Below are 20,295 nucleotides of genomic sequence, written 5' to 3'. Positions count from 1 at the left end.
AAAATTCGTTGTGCTATATTATGCTGTTATACCAATGAAAGGAAAGCCACTTATTTTCGCTTTGCGGAAAAACGTGTGCCAAGTTTTATGACTAACACACGCAATTTCACTTGCCAAGACTTTAACTATTTTACCCGGAAGAAGTTAGTACTGTCGTATTTACCTACATACATAAAGAAACAGTAGAGAATTTTGACAAAAACATTATTTTTAATTCATGGCCTTGGACATTGATATGTCATGTGAATTTTTGTACTTAACTGCAGTGAACAGGCAGTCTTAAAGCAGTTCTAAGCTTAAAGGGATACCATCAGCAGATTTCTAGGTAGGTATTTTTAATGTAGCCTGTTTAGTGTCCCACTGCTGGGCAAAATCCTCCATATAAACTGACTACTGTTTTAATTAATGTCAAAAGCATGAGACATGGAAACTTCAGATACCTATATTATATCTATTCTATTGTATTCTTTGGGGGGGTGTAAGTACCTGCACCTGGCTCTCTCGAGTGGAACATTTGTGCATAAGTATAATATGACTGTATTGTATTATCCCCTTCAGATATATTACCAGCAACAAAATTAAACTATGTTTTATTTAAATCAAAATTTGACATAAAGGATTTTGACTGCCTCTTCACAATGTTTATGAAGTTATAGGTTTTGAAGCAATACCCTTTTTATAGCAAACGGGATACTACTCCTAACACCCTGAAAAACTTCATGACCAATTGCACTTATCTGTTGATAATAATTGACTAAGCTTCTACCTACAGACAGTCACTGCAAAGGTCACAGGTTCAGAACCGGTCAAAGTACAATCTCGAGATATGCATGTAGAAATTAACAGATAAGATATTTTTATGGCCCGTAGTTAGCCGTTGCTAGCTGAATATGTATCTTATGAACTGTACATTACATTGGTATGGTCACCAAAAGATATAGTTATCTATGCTTTTTCATATTAAGAGTCAAATTAATTGAAAAACACAAAAGCACATCATACACAAAAAATCTTACTTATTAAGTTTGGTGCCTCATCTACAACTTGATAAAACCTGCAACTTAATAAGTATAAATTCAATGGGCATATGAGTAGCTTGTGAGCACTATTATATGTAAGAAGTTATTTCTTTGCTGAATTTATTTTAAAAGTATCTACCTACTTATCTAAAAAAGTAAAGATAGATTTTGGAATTAAAAAGTAAGTAATAGCATACTCATAGGTATCTCTCTAGACCTACTATTCTACTGCACTCAATTATTATATGATTACTATTTATATAAACATGGTAAGTAGTTAGTAGTGCAGTTTATAATTAAATATCTGATGTTTTGTAATAGTGTATGTAGACTTACATAACAGGAAAATAAGAACAAGTTTATAAGACTCATAGTAAAATCGTTCAAAGAATCTATACGGATATGGGATGGCATTCAAAGTAAAATTTACTGAAAGTGTGATGATTTAAAAGGGGTCTTGCTAATAACCTATATTTATTTGTTATTGTGGAAACATAAATAAACTTACGTTCTGATTTTCTTCTTTCGTTAAAACAGAACCACTTCTCTATCACTAGGACACAATTAACATGAGTTTATGTAATGAAATAGGAGATTTCAAAGTTATTTGTTGAATAAAATACTGAAAAGGCCAAACGAATAACGAACACCTTGCCAAGTAAATTCAGCAGCGATTCACAGCGATTTATTGACTTTTGTAAAATGTCATATGTAGCCAGATGATTCTTGACTGTTTGACAGTGACAGTGTTGTGATTAGAGAAACATCTTTGTTCTGTGGGTGCGAAGGGATTTATTACATAGAAAAAACTAGGTTTCGCTAGTTAACACCCTTGAGTTACAATGTCTTTGATCTTGAGTCATAATCTAGGTAAGTATTGTAGGTACCTACCTACTTCTCTAACGATAAGGTCATAGTGAGGCATTGGACTGATGGTGAACTTTGTGCCTTACCCCTGGTTCTGTTATCACTTTTCTGTCCATTTATTCTGTCTGTGTATAAAATTACTGTCAACTTAGAGCATTGTTAATAAATAACTATTTACAAACGGGCCTCTTATATGTTGACGACTAGTAGTGACTTATCGGATTTCTAAAACGTTTGTGTTGAATCTAAGGATTTTATTGAGTTTATTTCATATTTTCTCAGTAAAAATTATAGCGTTTTCGGTTAATAAGTCGCTTAAGAAACCAGTTAGAAACCTAACGTCCAAAAAGTTACATTTTGTAACTTTTTAACTTATAACTCGACATTGGCGGTATTTGCTTTGTTGACTGACTTGGTGTTGACTCCAACACTTTGACAGTTGACACTGGACAGATGACAGACGCATCAGTTGACAAAAACAAAACTGCTATTTTCGTGATTATTGGGATTCGGTTTCGTGCGTGACTGGGGTACCCACGTGTTCCTAACAATCATCGCGATTTCGGACCTTTTTCTGTGCCAATTTACATAGTTAATACCTGTTATTTGTTGTTATTGTGGTGGTGGTAACTGGTGAGTGTTGTGATTGTCAGTAAACCCTCTTTCCCTTTCTGAAATGGAGTACCATTCAGATCGTCCTCCAGATCCCGACCCGCCAGATCTTTCGCCGGATATAATGCTGACGGATACTCCCCAGGAGACGCGAAAGCGCCCTAGGGATGATATACAACCTTCTCAACAAGGTAAGAGAGTAATCCTAAACCCCGATCTCGCGTCTGCTAGCATACAGACCATTTATACGCACCCGAGTCTCGACGCCACTAAGGTGTACGATGACAGTGACCCTGGACCATTTATCGTCCACGTTTCTCAGGATAGCTCTTCAGGAAGTCCAGCTTCTGGGACCCCGCTGAGGGCTATTAAGTTTGGACAATTTTTGTACAACCACAAAGTGACTGACATCACCAGAGGTGGTGTCAAAATGACAGGTCGTAACCGTGTTACTGTGGAATTTAAGTCTGCGGGAGCGGCCAACGAATTTATCAACCACCCAGCTCTGTCCCCAAACAAGTTTAAGGCAGTTATCCCAACTTACCACATCACCCGTATGGGTGTTGCTAGGAGAGTCCCAGTGGATCTCTCCATGGATGAGTTTGTGGGTTCTTTGGACCTCCCCCATGGATGCGGTATTGTTCTTAAAGCACGCAGATTTAGTCGCAAAGTGATCAACAATGGAAACGTTTCATATGTCCCTACTCAAAGCGTAGTAATCACTTTCAGGGGACAATACCTCCCAGAAAAAATTTACTCTTTCCGTGCTGCTGTAGAAGTTGACAGATACACCTACCCAACCATCCAGTGCCACGCTTGCTGCAGGTTTGGCCATGTGAAGGCTAATTGCCGATCAAAGCCTTGCTGCTTCAAGTGTGCCCAACCACACTTGGGTGAGACATGCGATGCAGACCCTCCCACTTGCATTTACTGCTCAGGAAGCCATGCTTCCACGGATAAGAACTGTCCAGAACAAGCTAGACAAAAATCCATAAAAGTCATTATGTCTCAGGACAGCATTTCGTTCGCTGAAGCTGATGCTCGACTTCCTAAGAGCAAAAAATCATTTGCTGAAGTAGCATCTACACAACCTAATGGCCCATCTCCTAATAAATCCTACAAAAAGACTGTGACCACTCAACGCAGGCCTAGGTCTCCACTTTCTCCTGGCTATGACAGACTTGCCCATCAGGCCATTATCTCATCACCATCTTCCTCACTTCCTAATGGAAGTGCCCTGAATGTGATTACTCCCAATGACAACTTATTGGATAACTTACTTTCATTAGTTGTCAGTCTGCTGTCTAAATTCAGCGACACAATACCGCCCCACGTTGCACTTAAGATTAGAGAACTCTCCTCCTTCAGCCAGAATGGCTCTGAACCCGACCCGGGTCCTTCAGTGGAATGCTCAGAGCCTTAAAAGTAAAAAACATGAAGTACTCAACTTAATAGATGACATCAAGCCCGTCATTGTTGCCATCTCGGAGTCATGGCTGGCGCCGGGTTCTCGTTTCCGAGTTCCGGGCTACTCGTGTCTGCGGGATGACAGGGATGACGGGTTTGCTGGGTGCGCTTTACTTGTGAAGCGTACCCTTACCTTCTCCTCTATCCCTACCAGTGGCGGCTGGTGCCTCAGATACCCGGTGGTGCACTTTATGGGTTAAGTAATTTTTTGGAGAAAAATAGATTAAGTATTACAATTAGAAGTAAAAAAAATATAAGTATATTTTACCTTATTTATTGACGCGAAATAGCTTCTCCGCCGAAACGAAAACAACACACGGAAAGCAAAATAAAGGATTTAATCTCTCACATCCACATAACCATTTCTTTTTATTGACCATTTCACTTTTGAAAATTCAGGTAGGTAAGTTTCATTTTTTTGTTTTGCACTAAAGGCCGAGGCGGCCCAGCAGATTTAATGTCCAGTCTATTTTGCAATGTTCTATTGCTTTTTATGAAGTCAATATTGTATTTTGCACTCATTTTCACTCACACACACACATACACACTCACGAAATCTTTACTACTTTCTTAGTTAATAAGTAATTAGCAAATTAATTACGTATTCGCGCGCGAAAGGTGAAATGAAATTGACAATGACATGACAAGTGCATCGTTCGTAGGTCACGCCACCGGTCAAGGCCACCGCCCGCGCCTCCCGATCCCGAGTCCCGTGGCGTCATTCGTATTATTTCGGCAATTTCCGGTCGCGTGCGGCGCACGAATTTATCCTAGAACTGCATACAGTTTGTACTGAGCATCTTCCGTCTCACGCGCCGGGCGATTTCCATCCTGTTTCATACTACATGTAGGAGCTCGCTCCGTGCGACAATCCGAGCGCACGAGGCCGTTTTTGTTCAAGCAAAAATAACATCTAATTCTTTCGCAGTAGATATCAAAATAGGCCAGCTCATTTAATTTAACTCGTAACGATAATCAGATTTATGTAATTTCTGTTTAGGGTAGGTATTACGGTTGTTATATTGGTATTTTTTGTGAAGTTTCTTTTTACACGTACCTAGTATGGTATAGGAAGAAGGAAGGTACATATTTAGAAGGTTTTTAAATGGTAGTGCGTTGCACAGGCGCACTTGAGGTGCAGCCGCCACTGATCCCTACCCCTCCCCACGGACAGGAATTTAATGTTGTGGCCCTTAGGGCTTTAGACATTACTTTCGTGTCCGTGTATTTCCCTGATCCCCACCCTTCTCACCTCCCATCTTTTTATAATATAATTTCTTCTCTCCCGCAACCTCTTCTGATCATGGGGGACTTTAATGCCCACCATACCTCATGGGGTTCTTACCACACTGACGCTTTTGCAATCGCCCTCTTAGACATGCTTGATACCTTAGATGTTTGTATTTTAAATGACGGCTCTCCTACCCGTCGAGTCCTACCCCGTCAGAACCCAAAAAGTGCTGTCGATCTCACTTTCTCGTCTCCTCTTCTTTCAACATCAATATTCTGGAGGGTCCTCCCAAATACCTTTGGGAGTGATCATTTTCCCATTTCTATTACGCTCCCTACCAGATCCACCATTCTTGCTGATACATGTGCCTTCCCAAGGTACGTGATAGGCAGGAATGAGTGGTCTAACTTCATCACCTCGGTTGAAGATAAGCTCAGTCTGATCCAACCCTGTACTAGTGACAACTTTTTATACAACTACGACCTTTTTGAAAAAGCTCTAACATCCTCTGACAAAAATAGAAAATCGCGAAAAGGCCAAAGAGTCTCACCTCCTTGGTGGGACTCCGACTGCTCCTTGGCTGTTGACGAGCGCAAAAATGCAGAGGATGTTTATATTGCTAATATGAGCATGGAAAATTTTATAAACTACAAAAGGATAGCTGCACGCACCAAACGGCTCCTTAAGAAGAAAAAGAAACAGGGCTGGATCAGATTTTGTGAAAACCTTTCGCCTAGGTCCCCTCCTTCTCTGGTGTGGAGATACATTCGCCGATATCGCGGTTCCCTTAACGTCGAAGATATTTTGAGCAATGACCCCTCTCTATGGCTAGAAGGGTTCAGCGATAAACTGGCTCCTCCATATGTCCCACACTCCAGTGCTCTCCGCCCCCCACCAGCTCTCTTACCATCTTCAGACAGATTGGATTCTCCATTTTCTATGGATGAACTCCAATCTGCTTTATCCGGTTTAACTGATTCATCTCCAGGTATTGATGGCATCCCATACTCTTTCCTTTCAAAATCAAGCCTCAAGGTCAAGCAGGCCTACTTGGAGCTGATAAACTACTTCCTTGAGTACGGAGTTACTCCATGCTCATGGAGTAAGCAAATAGTTGTTCCCATATTGAAGGCCGGAAAAGACCCCCGTGATCCTAACTCCCGACGTCCGATCGCCCTCTCCTCTGCTTTGGCGAAAATCTTAGAGCACTTAATTAAATGCAGGCTCGAATGGCTAATTGAGAATAGAGGAATCCTAGCCAAAACTCAGTTTGGGTTTAGGAAAGGGATGAGCACTCTAGACAGCCTTGCAATACTTACAACAGATATTCACATCGCATTTAAGAGGAAAGAATATCTTGTGGGTGTCTTCCTTGACATAGCGTCTGCCTATGATAATGTACTTCTTCCTGTGCTCAGGCAGAAAATGCGCCAGCTGAGCATTCCAGTGAAGCTTACCCGTCTGGTTTGCAGCCTATTCATGGAGAGATCCATCTTCATAAAATCCCCTACCACTTCCCTTGACTCCCCAAAATTTGTTTGGAAAGGCCTCCCCCAGGGATCGGTCTTAAGCCCCCTCCTTTACAGTCTGTACACTCACGATCTAGATAAATCCGTTGACTGCTTTTGCGACATTCTACAGTACGCTGACGACTTGGCCCTCTATTATGCTTCTCCTTCGTTAGCGGAGACAAATGTCCAGCTGAACCTGGCTCTTAGGTACCTCACGGATTGGCTGGATAGACATGGGTTATCTCTTTCTCCCACTAAATGCACAGCAGTGATTTTCACTAGAAAAAGAAACATCCCAGATCTGGATGTTGTTATCGGAGAGCATTCAATCACTGTGTCAAATAAAGTTAAATTTTTGGGTGTGATTCTGGATTCCAGGCTGTCGGGTAGCCATCACATGAACTACGTGGCTCAGAAGTGCGAGAGGGGTGTCAACGTCCTCAGGTCACTGTCAGGTGTCTGGTGGGGCGCACATCCATACTCTCAGAAGCTACTGTACAACGCCATTGTTCGAAGTCACTTTGACTATGCCTCATTTATCCTGGACCCCTGTAATAAGGCTGCATTAGAAAAAATTGATAAGGTTCAGTACAAGTGTCTTCGAATAGTGTCCGGTGCAATGAAATCTACCCCCACCAATGCCCTTCAGGTTGAGTGTGTCGACCCCCCTCTCTCGCTGCGGAGACAGTACTTGTGTGACAGGTTTTTCCTCAGGATCTGGCAATCAGAGTCTCACCCGCTATTGTCCAAGCTCGATACCCTTAAGCGGTTATGTCTTGCTCAAGAAACCCATGGCCTTTCCTTCCTTCTCAAATCATTCATTTTTGCTTCCAACCTTCCTCATCCTTCAATTAAATTTAAAATGAACCCTCTGTTTAGTGTCCCTTATGATGCCCTGGTTTTTCAGCCCAATGTTGTTATGGACATGGGCATTGTGAAAAACGCCCCGAGGGCCGAGAAAACATTGACTCATAAGCTCCAGACAGATTGGCCTGGTTGGCTTCCAGTCTTCACAGATGCCTCCAAATTTTCAGATAAGAGCAATGTCGGTCTAGCTGTCTGGCTTCCTAAGTACAAAATTACTCTTAATTTTAAACTCCCCCCTGAATCCTCGGTCTTCACGGGCGAGGCTACCGCTATTCTGGAGGCACTTCAGTACACTGAGTCTCACAAACTCAACAAAACTATTATTCTATCAGACTCTTCTAGCTGCTTACATTCAATTATTTCATTCCCTTTTAAATCTAAATCTAAATTCCCTATCATTCTTCAAATTAGACAAACTCTCTTCCGTTGCAAGACTCAGGGTATTGAGGTGGCTATTGCCTGGATACCTGGCCACAGTGGCATCATTGGTAATGAGTGTGCAGATTCCTTCGCTAAGGATGCCGTTAGCTTGGGCCTGGATACTCATTACCATAATTTTGCCCACGACCTTGCCTCGCTCGCAGGACCGAGGCTTGATAATTCCTGGAAGGAGTCCTGGGAAGCTTCCAGGAACATTAAAGGTAAGTATTACTCCTTAATCCAACCACATATTCCCAAAAGGCCATGGTTTTTTAGAGCAAGACTCCTAGATAAAACCTCCACCTCGACAATCTGCAGACTCCGTCTTGGTCATGCGTGCACGCCTGTGCACCTGGCTAGGATTCGGGTGCGTGATAGTTCGGTTTGTGACTGCGGCACCAGCGAAGGATCTGTCGACCACCTTTTCTTTGAGTGTCCTAATCTTCAAACCTCCCTCTATGATTTCCTCCCTCCCTCTATCCCAAGACCTGTAAATATCAATTACCTACTAACACTTGTACATACCCCAATCGCTAACATCCTGTATAAATTCTTCAAAACTAACAATATTAAACTATAAATTTGTTTGTGTTCACTATAATACACCTACTAACCCTCTGTTTGTGATGTCCCTGTATAAATTGTGTTCGTCAGTTTGTTTCAGGTGTTAACCTTGTAAATATTTTTAAATCCCCACCGTCAAAACAGCAATTAACATAGTGTGTACCTTACCACAATCGTTTTTGGCCGAATTTGCTGTGTTAGTCACACACGGCATACAGCCACAAACAAAGATTGATTGATTCGTGATTATTGTTTCCCTGTTGTTATCCCATGATTATTGGAATAGAATAGATAATTATGTTCAATAATTCATAAGAAATAACCAAGATGACGTTCCTAGAAGATACTCTTATTATTTTGATATCACAGGTAAAACAATAAGTACTTTTATAGGTTATGTTTACTTTTACCATTTTATAATTAACCAGTTCAGTCTGCTAAGAAAAACGGCTTTCTTATATCTTTAAAAACATACCTAATAATTAGTCGTCAAAATCTTCTTAGAGTCTCCTTAGTGAAAAGATTGGCCAGTCAGATTAGTTTGTAGTCCCTGACTGCAAATGAGCCACTGGATGTAATGTAAAGTACAGTTGATATGTCTCTCAGGATGAACCCCACATACCAGTATAATCTTGTGTCAGATGCAGTTTCTCAATACTCTATGAACTGTGTTCATAGGACAGTGTTTCGCATTTGAGATGTAATACTTAATGAATATCATATCAGCAGGGGAAAGGCAAAAATGAATTAAGCATTTTTTTTTCAACTGAGCTCTATTGCTTAAAGTATCAGTAAATTTTTCCGCATTCAGCTAGGTATATACATAACTCAATGTCGATAAAATAATTTGCTTAGTTATTTTTTTCTTTCTACCATTAATATGTTGCGTATGTGGGATCAGTTTATCCTTACGTTTAAGCTCCGGTTCCCAGATAGTGTTCTTCGTGGGCGGCTGGATATTCTTCGTGAAGCAGCTGTTCCGCGACTACGAGGTGCACCACCTGCTCGTGCAGCTGATCTTCTCCGTCACCTTCGCGCTCAGCTGCACCATGTTCGAGCTGATCATCTTTGAGATCATCGGCTATTTGGACTCAAGGTGCAGTTACTCTTTTTTCTAGTTTTATACATAGATATAGAATACACTTTATTTGTACATAAACAAAGAATTATAAAATTAACAAATTGCAACTTAATTAGGGTACAAAAGGCGGTCTTATGATTAAAAGTAATCTCTGCCAGGCAACCTTGTTTTTATTATTGGTCTACAAAAGAATCTGACCCCTCTTAGGTTAAATTAGGATTTTATTAAATTACTATGATAAATCCTTTAAAATCATTGCAGACTCTTGTGGAACAGCTAAGTTTGAAATGATTAAAACTGTGATTCAGTAAATTCTCAAGACCAGTTTTCCATTAGATTTAACTCATGGTTTGTTTTTCTTCAACAGTGCATTAGCCAGTACAATTTTAAAGAACAGATGTTTCCAAGACAGATGTTGGAGTTGCTTCCATAACTATTCCAATACTCCAAAGCTATGAAATTTACATTTTATTTTTCTTTTCAGTTCCAGATATTTCCACTGGAACCTGGGCTTGTATCTGCTACTGTTCATGCTGATAGTTCTGATACCATTCTATATTGCATACTTCAGTATCAGTAATATAACATTTGGTAAGTAAGTTTTTTATTTATTTCAACATTAATGATTATGATGATGATGTCACTTACATTCCATCTATAGTCATGAAAAAGAGGTGATTTTGCTTTGTTTTGTGAGGTGACTTTCTGACATTGTTTGTTATTTACTTACTAAATTTACTTAAAGTTCAATACAGTATGTTTAAAATGAAACAGGAATGGACAGTCTATCTAAAGGTTGATGACCGATTTTGTTGGCAATTTCTGTTTACATGACTTTGTTTTGTAGATGGATGGTAACTTAAAGAGTGACCCTAAAGAATGATTATTTTTATTTTCAGTTTCCAAAAACACAATCAGGCCCCTGACAATGTTTGTCTGGTTCATTTATTTGTACTTCTTCTGGAAAATTGGTGACCCCTTCCCGATATTGAGTCCAAAACAGGTGAGTTAATAAAAAACCGCAGTTTCAAAGTTTAGTCCAATGCATATTCAACCAAAATGTACGTAACAGTACATTTACCAGTTAACGAGACCACTGATAAAATTACCTCTAAATAATAGTAATTGTCCACTGCTGGATTTTCTATTACTGTGGAGTTTCTTCTCCTGATAATGTGGCCAGCCTCAAAAAGTTTCTGTAGAGATTTTACAAATGGCAACTTTCATAAAAATTAGGTTTAGCCCTTTACCTGTTTATAATATTAGTAGGATTAAGTATAATATTTAACTTCGCAAAAATTGAATTTAATATCCTTTCCTCTCATTCCAGGGTATATTCTCCATAGAGCAGGGCGTCTCTCGTATAGGCGTGCTGGGAGTGACTGTCATGGCGCTGCTATCGGGCTTCGGTGCCGTCAACTATCCGTACACTTCCATGGCCATATTTATAAGGTAAACCACTTATTTTAGCCGGCTATGTGTGTCGAAAAACCGATAACTGTTGGAGTTATGTAAGAAAGAAATAATCTTCTCCTTAGCATGTTGGTGACAAACACTTTGGGCTAGGATAAGCGTTTGTTACCGTGGTGAAAGGTTAGTCAGATTAGCGGTTGGTCTCTGGCTGCCCAGGGTTTAGATAGGTATAGCATTATCGAGTAGAGAACAAGAACTGACAAAGTTAGAGTCTGTTTCACAATGTCTGGATAATGGCGACCTGCGGCCGCTACACGGGTTCGTTATGCACGTATAGATAAGCGTCAATATATCGCGATTCGCCATAAATACGGCGGCGTTGTGATTGGTGGAACGCGCAAGGAACGAGTTTATCGACGTCGATCTCGAACCCATATTATTATAGGATGCCCACTAGCCCGCTAAATTACAAATCTAAGGTAGATAAAGGTACACCCTTTTCACACACGGTACATATCTTCGCGAATTTCCAAGTTCTTTTTTAAAAAGTAATTTTTTGTCTTGTAGCTTTACTGTATCTGAATCATAATATATCATAATCTCCTTCTTATATCATAGGCCAGTGACCGAAGCAGATGTCCTGTCAATAGAGAAGAAGCTACTACAAACCATGGACATGATATTGGTGAAGAAGAAAAGGATAGCACTAGCCGAAGCGAACAGTGTGGGAGCGAGACAGCAGTATGGGGGTTTGGACCAGTCCAACTTGAAGAGTCGAGGCGGGTTTTGGACCAATATTTGGTCCAGTGTTGGCAGTTATGCTTATAATCCGCTAGGCCATGGGTCTGAAAGTAAGTTCTATTCTATTATCTTATAATTTTTTGTGTAGTATTAGATCATGCAACTTGCTTATCCAAAATAAATATTTGAGGTCTAAAATAAATATAGATAACGTTTGGAATTGAATCCGAAGGTACCTACTTATAGCATATATTTTTATAAGCATATTATCAGAAAGATGCCCTTAGTACTTACATAAACTTGCACCATATATGCAATACAGGATGTTATTTTTTTTAGAAGGTTTAAAGTGGTTGGGTGTGGGAAGGGCAATTCCGAACAACTTTTGTTTTACAAAAGAATCGTTGAACAAAAGTTTTTCAGAATTACCCCCAGGCCGGCTTTCTATACCACTTTTTCCAATACCCTTATACCTTATACCTATGGACATTAACCTCCAAACCACCTCCACCAGACATAAACCAGCTGAAGCAGGAGGTCTCCAGCGTTGAGGAGCTGAGCCGGCACCTGTTCCTGGAGGCTCACGACGCCCGGACCATGCGGGAGAAGATCCAGTGGAGTACCACCTTCCAGGTATGGAGATATACATACTAACCTCACCTCCAAACCACCTCCACCAGACATAAACATATAGGTAATATCGACATGTCGGTGACATAAACATAAGCTAAGGACTAGCGTTTGTCACCGTGGTGAAAGGATTAGTCAGATCAAAATACCGAATATTGCGGAGGTTGTAGCTTGAAACTTTAAGACCTAATAAACTGTATTTTACCACAAAATATGGGAATTTTTGTCTAGCTTAAAGAAGCCATAGAGAACTTTCTTGTCAGAGCCTTGTCGCTATGGAAATTTTAGATTTTTTTAAAAGATCAAAGATGTGCCGTCACACCGTAATTTAAAAGGGCTGCAAAATTGGAATTATACTAGGTATGTCCAGGATCACAAATAACATATATAAAAAAATCTGCGATATCGCAGTTATTGGAATTTGGTGTGATGATTATTCTTAGCCTAAGTCTGTGTATGTGCAAGTATAGTAAGTAATGCTCATAACTTATTTCCAGGGTCGTTACTTCAACTTCTTGGGGTATTTCTTCTCGCTTTACTGCATTTGGAAGATTTTTATCGTAAGTGTTCAATCCATTGTTACTTTGATACTGTATCTCTATACAATTCAAATGTAGATTTAACTGTAACAGGGATGTCTCAAAATAACTGCAATAGGTATATTTAAAGTAATATGAAAAATACTACCGCCATCCTTACACTGTACTGTCAGCTACATAAGTAGCTACTTATTGTACACTTTTGTACCTTTTAAAACTAAAAAACCGTCGTTAGTTAATTCTAACTTAAACGGTGTGTAAGTTGAGACAAGGTACTAATGTATAGAGCTACTTAAGAAACTGATAGTACTAATCAAACAGAATCATAATATTAATTATTACCCATTCTCTTTCAGTCAACAATAAACATAGTATTCGACCGCGTCGGCAAAAAGGACCCTGTGACTAGAGGCATAGAGATCGTAGTCCACTGGCTTGGCTGGAACATTGATGTTACATTCTGGTCTCAACATATCTCCTTCATTCTAGTTGGCTGTATAGTGTTGACTAGTATACGGGGACTGTTGCTTACGTTGACTAAGGTAAGATTTATATTTGATACCTACATTTATTGTATATCTACAGGGTGTTGCAAAAAGGGTATACTAAGCCAAAACCAGCATGTGCAGCATGTTATATCTAAGCCCAAAACTGAAACCAAAATTTCAAAATTCATGAAAACAAAAATATTCATTTTCCATAGAAACTTAGTTGCTCACGTGATCACATGATTCACGGCTTAGTATACCCTTTTTGCAACACCCTGTATATGTAGTGCTTTTGTCTAAAGAATTGATAAATACAAACTAAAGCAATTTTATAACCTCCATGGCTAAGCAAAATAAATAAACACTTAATTATCAGTACTTTCCGTCTGATAAAATGTTCCATCCTTCAGAATTTGGCTTGTTTATAAATATTTATTGTTGGAAGTATTTCTGGAAAATATTTGCTAAATATACTCCACTAACATATTTTTAAAAGCACTCCTGTAATGTACCTAATGAAATATCCTGCCTTTTAATTTCAACTATTAACTAATAAACACAATTTCTTCCACAGTTTTTCTACAAAATATCATCATCGAAATCTTCGAACATAATCGTCCTAATACTAGCCCAAATAATGGGAATGTACTTCTGTTCCTCAGTGCTTCTTATGAGAATGAATATGCCGTCAGAATACCGAATCATCATCACCCAAGTATTAGGAGATTTACAGTTTAATTTCTACCATCGATGGTTCGATGTCATATTCTTAGTTAGTGCCTTAACCAGTATATTTACATTATATTTAGCTCATAAGCAACCTGCTGTCAGCTAGTTTTGTTTTAAGGTTAATTTAGTTTGTATGTTTGCGATGTTGGGTGTTGATTTATTGGGATTGGTAACGATTCTGAAGGCATACATTTTAATTTTAGTAACTGTCTAAATTAACATTTGGAAAATAAGATTGAATCATAAAGTCGAATATCGAACACATATATTTTGTCATTGCTAAACTTCAGAATCGCTACTTTCTGTGGAGTTTAAAAAGGATAATGGGTATCTGACACCATTATGATATTTAAGTACCTACGGTTAGAAAACTCATTTCAATCCACCTAAGAATAAAAATTAAAGCAATCCTTATTTCAATCATAATTTGATGTGAAATTAAGCCTTATTTATTGAATCGTTAAGAATGATGTTAATTTCTAGTACCCGATTAAGGACACTCAGTGTTAACAAAGCGATAGTTTATAATTTTCAAAGTACAGTCAGCAAAAACGGTGCTAACATTTTGTTTTTAAAATTCAATAATCACATGTTTCATGACCCGATACGGTACGGTGACTTGCATAATATTATATTATATATGATATTTTTTGTTAACTGTACATCGACATTCTAGCATTGAGTAGCGACTAGAAACTACTTTTCCACGTAGAAATGCACTGCAAATAATTCATATTTGTTAGGTATTCACTATTAGAATCTGAGTGTTCTTGGTAGGGTGTCCTGGTCTTTGAAAGACTGATATTGTATAATTTGATTAAGTTGCTATGTAAATAGGTGAGAATGCACAATCAAAATAAAAGTATAACGTTTATATATTTGGCATTTTATTTATTGTTAAAAAGTAAATAACTTATTGATCTGAATGAAATATTTTAAATAACAATCATTATATTATCTTACAATAAACTCTAAATCGAAAAAGATTTAATAGAAAAAGTTACTGGAAAGGCCCCCTTAAAATATTGTTTTTACTTATTAGTTAACTCTTTACTAATAGGTAAATAAGAAAAAAGTATTTCTTTGGACTAGATAAATATTAGAAGCGAAATCTATGCAACAAAAAATAGACCTTATTTTATATTTTGGCCAATATTTTCTAAGTTCTACTTTCTATTTATCGGCAAAATTTTAAGGCTTGAAAATTTAATTTTCATCGTAATTGACACTCAATGCGAAGGCAATAAGGTCCATTTTTCGTCAACTACAAATTAAGCCACATAATTTTTATTGGTGTTTCTAAACATCTTAGAACGTTAGAAATATTCAAAAAATCTATAAATTTCATGATAGTTTTTTGATATTTTTCCCTCTGTCACTTGAAGAATGGATATGAAGTTACTTTTGTTTCATTCATTGTTGCTAAAAATGCAGAGAACACCTATAAGCAGTATTTATTTCTTACGATTATGGCAAGTTAGATCGGTCTTTTATATTCAGTAAACAATACTGTTTTCTAAATGATTTTATTGAGATTCCTTGAACCTTACTTTATTAACTATTGTTGCCACATCAACATTTACTTTCCTATAGTATGCTCTTTAACTAAGTTTATCTCTTTTATTGCAATAGTTTTTGATCCATAACCATTCCCCAACAACTTACATACTTAACCTAACACTCGAAAATCCGACCAACAATTCTTCAATCCCTATCATTTTCAAAGTGTTATCACTCCAAACTAAGGAGGAATTTCTCCAAACGCTAAGCCACCACACTCACCATACTTTCACAATACTCTGATTGATCATAACAAGGGATTAGTTGTTGACTTTTGTCACATCTGTCAAGAATTAAATAAGGTAATTTTATTTTGATGACATTAAAATGTAACAGGAGTATTAATTATCTAACAGACTAAGGTGAAACCAGGCCTTAGCGTTTGGTACCAGTGGCCCTAACTCTACTCTCCCATGGCGTCCTCATACTGCTTCCTGAAACAGTCTCCGACGGGGAAGAAGTCCCAGCAACGCTGCGTGTACATGTTCCACACGTACGTCTCTTGACCTGGAAGGAAATGATAAAATTATGTGAGTATTAATACTTATCAAGGCAAAGCATTAAGCCTAACGTCCACTGCTGGCTAAACTAAGTTAGTTCGCATAGTAGAACCATTTTTCATAAGTACATGTGCATTCACCGCAAACTATGCACTATGTATGACAACTGGCTCAACTAAGCGAACAACTTAGTTTAGCCGGCAGTGGACGTTCGGCTTTAGAAATGATAACAAAAATATTGTAGGACTAGAAAGAGCTGTGAGGTTGGGATTTTTATTCAGAATCTTGTGAGTAATTTACCGGAATAGCTCTTAAAATACTCTTCTACGTGGCTGTAGATATATCAAGTACTTTTCTCTTAAGAGCCTGGCCAGACCAAATATGTAATACCAACCATGAGCTTGCCGATAAACTGCAATAGCAGTTTGGCAATTTGTGTAAACTGTAGCCATGCATGTTGTTTTTTGGATAATAAATAAATAATAATAATAAAAGACAAAGGAAATTGACTATGGTCAACATTAGATAGACAAGCGACATTACCAGTATACTCCGTATCCGGCTTATTGATGAGATGCATGAGGAAGAACATGTAGTTGGCCAGGTTGTGTTCTCTCTGCACGTGCGTGTCGAATCCGTGTGGGACCTGGGGACAAAATAAACAAAAATTATATACCTAATTGTTCTTGCAGATAAAGAAACAATATGAAAATGGCGGACAGACTGATGCTTTGATATTGTATCTTTATCTGTAGGTGTGTGTTACAGACTAGCCCCGTTTGTTCTTTGACAGAGAGGGACAAAACAGTTCAATAGCTAAAACGTTCTGTAACTTTTCTATAAATAAGAGGGTAGATATTCAAATTTTAGGGACTAACAGATATTTTTCATACCTTTGTTTCCAACCTTTTTTAACTTTTCTTACATGTCTTAAATAGTTAATGACATAAGGCATTCATGCATGCAAATATTGATTAACTATTCTTCGATTAAAAGTCTTCAATCAATCGTCAGTAGATCGTGATTGAAAATGTTGGCGCTAGGTTGGTATAAGAACATAAAGTTCTCTTGCTATCTGCAGTATTCTGTACCTTATCAAAGTAGTCCTTGTTGATTCCACATATGAAGCAGTTGGACTCCATATCTTCTTTGACGGACTCCAACTGGTCACGGAGCTCTCCGAACGCGTCGATGATCAAACCTGGGTGAGGGATGGAATACTTCAGTCAATTGTCATTCTACTTTCTATACTAACTAGGCATATTGAAAGATACGGATATAGCACATGCAGATTAAGAAACAATGTGAAAATGGCTTGTAAAGTCATGCTACCCCTTACTAATAGTAGGTCTATAGCAGCTGCCTCATATTATTTCTTAATCTGCGTGCGTTATGTCTAAACAGGTAAACAGTTATATCAATACAATGAAATAAGGTGGACATTGTAGAAAACCACATCGCAATTCTTCTTACCTAATTACCAAATAATTTTCCCGAGATAGCCTGGTAAGTAATGAAATTATACACAAAACACACTAATGAAATATATTGAAAAGAAACCTAAAATTATTAAGCGAGACCAAACTGCTGCTTGGATGAACCTTGGAAGAGACCTATGTCTAGCAGTTGAGATTGAACAAGTGCGGCTCGATGATGACTCTAGACTTACCCTGAAGAATAGCCAACAGGATGACGATGATGAAAAAGAAGAAGGTAATATCAAAGACAATCCGCCACGCCTCCGAGTCGTCGCCGTCTGGAGGCTCCAACTCGTCTCCGATGCCGCCGCCCGCGCGCACGCCCTTGTAAAGGTTGAATACGAAGCACTGGGGAGAAGAGACATAGATTATTATTTATTATCGCAAAAACATAAGTGTAGGTAGAGTAAGGGTCAGAGAAACCTGACCCCCCTCAGAAGCATTGTTACTATGAGAGAGGGGTCAGGTTTCTCTGCACCTGACCGAACATAAAAAAAAAACAAAAATCGGTTCAGCCGTTTGGGAGCTATGGTGTACGCTACCACATATAGATATACTGTCATGTTAAACTTATAACAACCTTTTTTTTCCTTCGCGGGTTAAAAAGGTGTAGGTTACATGGTTATGGTTTGCAAAAGAAAATCTTATACTGAAGTAGATAGAACATTGACATGAACTATTTCTTATACAAAAATAAAGCGATCATGCGTTTAGGCAAGGTTTAAAAATGGACTTCCTCCAGCCGTCAGGACCTGAATCTTAGTAGACTGACTGAGAATTATGTCCAGCTTATTCATGATAATCATTTTGTCAAGCGAGTTTAATGGATGCCAACCTTTGGCAGATGAAATTTACAGTCCACTCACCGTCAACATATCATGGCAGTTCCTATTAATGTCATCATCCTCCTCCTGCACGTAGAACTTGCGGAAGAAGTTGAAGGCGATGACCGTGTAGATGTACACGATGATGGTGAGCAGCATCACCGTCAGGACCAGCTGGGGAGAGAGATTGGGGGGTTAGTGGGAGGAAAAAAGAGGGGTGAAGAAATGAATGTTGAGCAGGGAGAGAAGAGAAATATGGAACTTAAACATCCAGGTATATCAATAGTTTACCTATTGTATTGATGATAACATAATAATATAGGCAACTGGTTTAGATTTGGCGGGACTTCAGTAGGTACGTAAGTACAAATAGTTTAATCTATACAAGAGTACTTATAGCAATAAAGAATCTTAATGTGCCCTTCAACTGTGATGAATGTTATGAAAGACATAATATGATACTAGACTTTTTACTTTGTTACAGCGAAATTCATAACAGAAAACCTTTTAATCCCTTATCACATATCGATGTTGGATAGGGCATTTGCAGAAAGAAACTTTAAGCTAATAACGACTTTAAATGCATTGCTGCTTCGCTTTGACAGTATACGGACAGAAAGAGACCGACATAAATAGATTTAATGCCAAAGTTAGTTCCTTTCGGCAACTCTGCGTCAGCGAATTTAGGTAGGTATACATAGTTGAACGCCATTTTTTTCTGATTTCAGCAATATACTTCAAGAAAAAGTTAGTATTGTGTTTGTTACAAAATTCCTCACCTGTTTCCCGTTATGCGTGACAGACTGCAAGATAGTCCTCAGCGTCTTGAACCCAACGGCCACGTCCAACAGATGAGCGGCGAAGAAGAAGTGGTTGAAGTTGCCCATCACAGAGAACGAGAAGTACCATAGAGAGTACAGGAACGAGTTGTCTGTGATCGTGACGCCCGCCTTCCACACTTGGTAGCGCCAGTCTATGCTTAGGATGCTGTGGAGGAGGAAAATTTTAGGGTTATTCTCTGTGTGGTGTTTAAGTATCTGTTAGCAGCAATTGGCTTAGATAAAGATTTGGAAGGACAAATTTTTGTAGAGATTCTTGGCTGAGACTGATGTAAATTTTTGGCGCCTTGGACAGGTTGTTACTGGTATTGGAGAATCGGCCGGTGGCCAAATGGTCTGTAACGGCTGGAAAGCCAGTACAGACTACCTACTGTACTGGAAATCCCTCAATTATTTACTCTGTTTTTTTTTGATATTGTAAATAACAAAGTTTAGTAACTCACTAGTGAAAGACTGCACTTTATGAAATAAGCGTGACACTCAGCTTTAAGCTCAGCTTTGGGCATTCAGTAAAATTCCTCAACTGGACCTTTCAGCAATCCCAGTAACATAGCAATGAAATCTTTGGTCTACTTGACAATATGACATTATGAGGAGGCGAATACGATGATGATGTTGATAATGACGATGATGCTGATAGTGATGATGATAATAACGACAACTCACTAGTGGAAGAACCCTCTGCCCTCATCTTCCTGCGTCGCAAAGGCGGTCTTCTCCATGCCGAGCATGTTGGAGATGGAGTCGAAGTCGTAAGTCTCCGAGTACTTGACGCGGACCTTCTTCTTCACGAACTTATCCCAGTAGTTCACTGGGAACGACCTGTGGGGTGGGAAGAAAGAGTTGGTGTAAGTAGAGGAATAATTAAGGTCCTAAATATTCACCTTGTGGAACACCATTATGTACTAATGGAAT

The 20,295-nt window shown here is 38.7% G+C and overlaps 2 protein-coding genes across 2 annotated transcripts in view; one reads left to right on the top strand and one right to left on the bottom strand.

Annotated features, from left to right (window-relative positions):
- Positions 1–2,326: 2,326 nt before the first annotated feature.
- Positions 2,327–14,775, top strand: LOC125488478 (Golgi pH regulator-like). Its single transcript, XM_048632205.1, has 11 exons — positions 2,327–2,378; positions 8,798–8,927; positions 9,491–9,654; positions 10,124–10,230; positions 10,539–10,642; positions 10,970–11,091; positions 11,671–11,903; positions 12,308–12,426; positions 12,921–12,983; positions 13,319–13,504; positions 14,025–14,775. The coding sequence occupies exons 2-11, from the start codon at positions 8,886–8,888 to the stop codon at positions 14,283–14,285; spliced, it is 1,401 nt and encodes a 466-aa protein (XP_048488162.1). The 5' UTR covers positions 2,327–2,378; positions 8,798–8,885; the 3' UTR covers positions 14,286–14,775.
- A 1,311-nt stretch (positions 14,776–16,086) lies between these two features.
- Positions 16,087–20,295, bottom strand: part of LOC105392640 (ryanodine receptor) — a 170,963-nt gene continuing 166,754 nt past the window's right edge. The window contains exons 115-121 of the mRNA XM_048632203.1: positions 20,047–20,202; positions 19,321–19,528; positions 18,584–18,715; positions 17,909–18,065; positions 17,331–17,440; positions 16,783–16,885; positions 16,087–16,246 (exon numbers count right to left, since the gene is read on the bottom strand). Of these exons, the coding sequence (XP_048488160.1) occupies positions 16,143–16,246; positions 16,783–16,885; positions 17,331–17,440; positions 17,909–18,065; positions 18,584–18,715; positions 19,321–19,528; positions 20,047–20,202 (970 nt within the window). The 3' untranslated portion in view covers positions 16,087–16,142. The remainder of the gene's footprint in view (positions 16,247–16,782; positions 16,886–17,330; positions 17,441–17,908; positions 18,066–18,583; positions 18,716–19,320; positions 19,529–20,046; positions 20,203–20,295) is intronic.

The sequence above is a fragment of the Plutella xylostella genome, chromosome 31 (assembly GCF_932276165.1).
Source record: "Plutella xylostella chromosome 31, ilPluXylo3.1, whole genome shotgun sequence".
NCBI classification, from domain to species: Eukaryota; Metazoa; Arthropoda; class Insecta; order Lepidoptera; family Plutellidae; genus Plutella; species Plutella xylostella.
The sequence above is the reverse complement of the archived record's forward strand: the minus strand, read 5'-3'. Positions and strand labels throughout refer to the sequence as shown.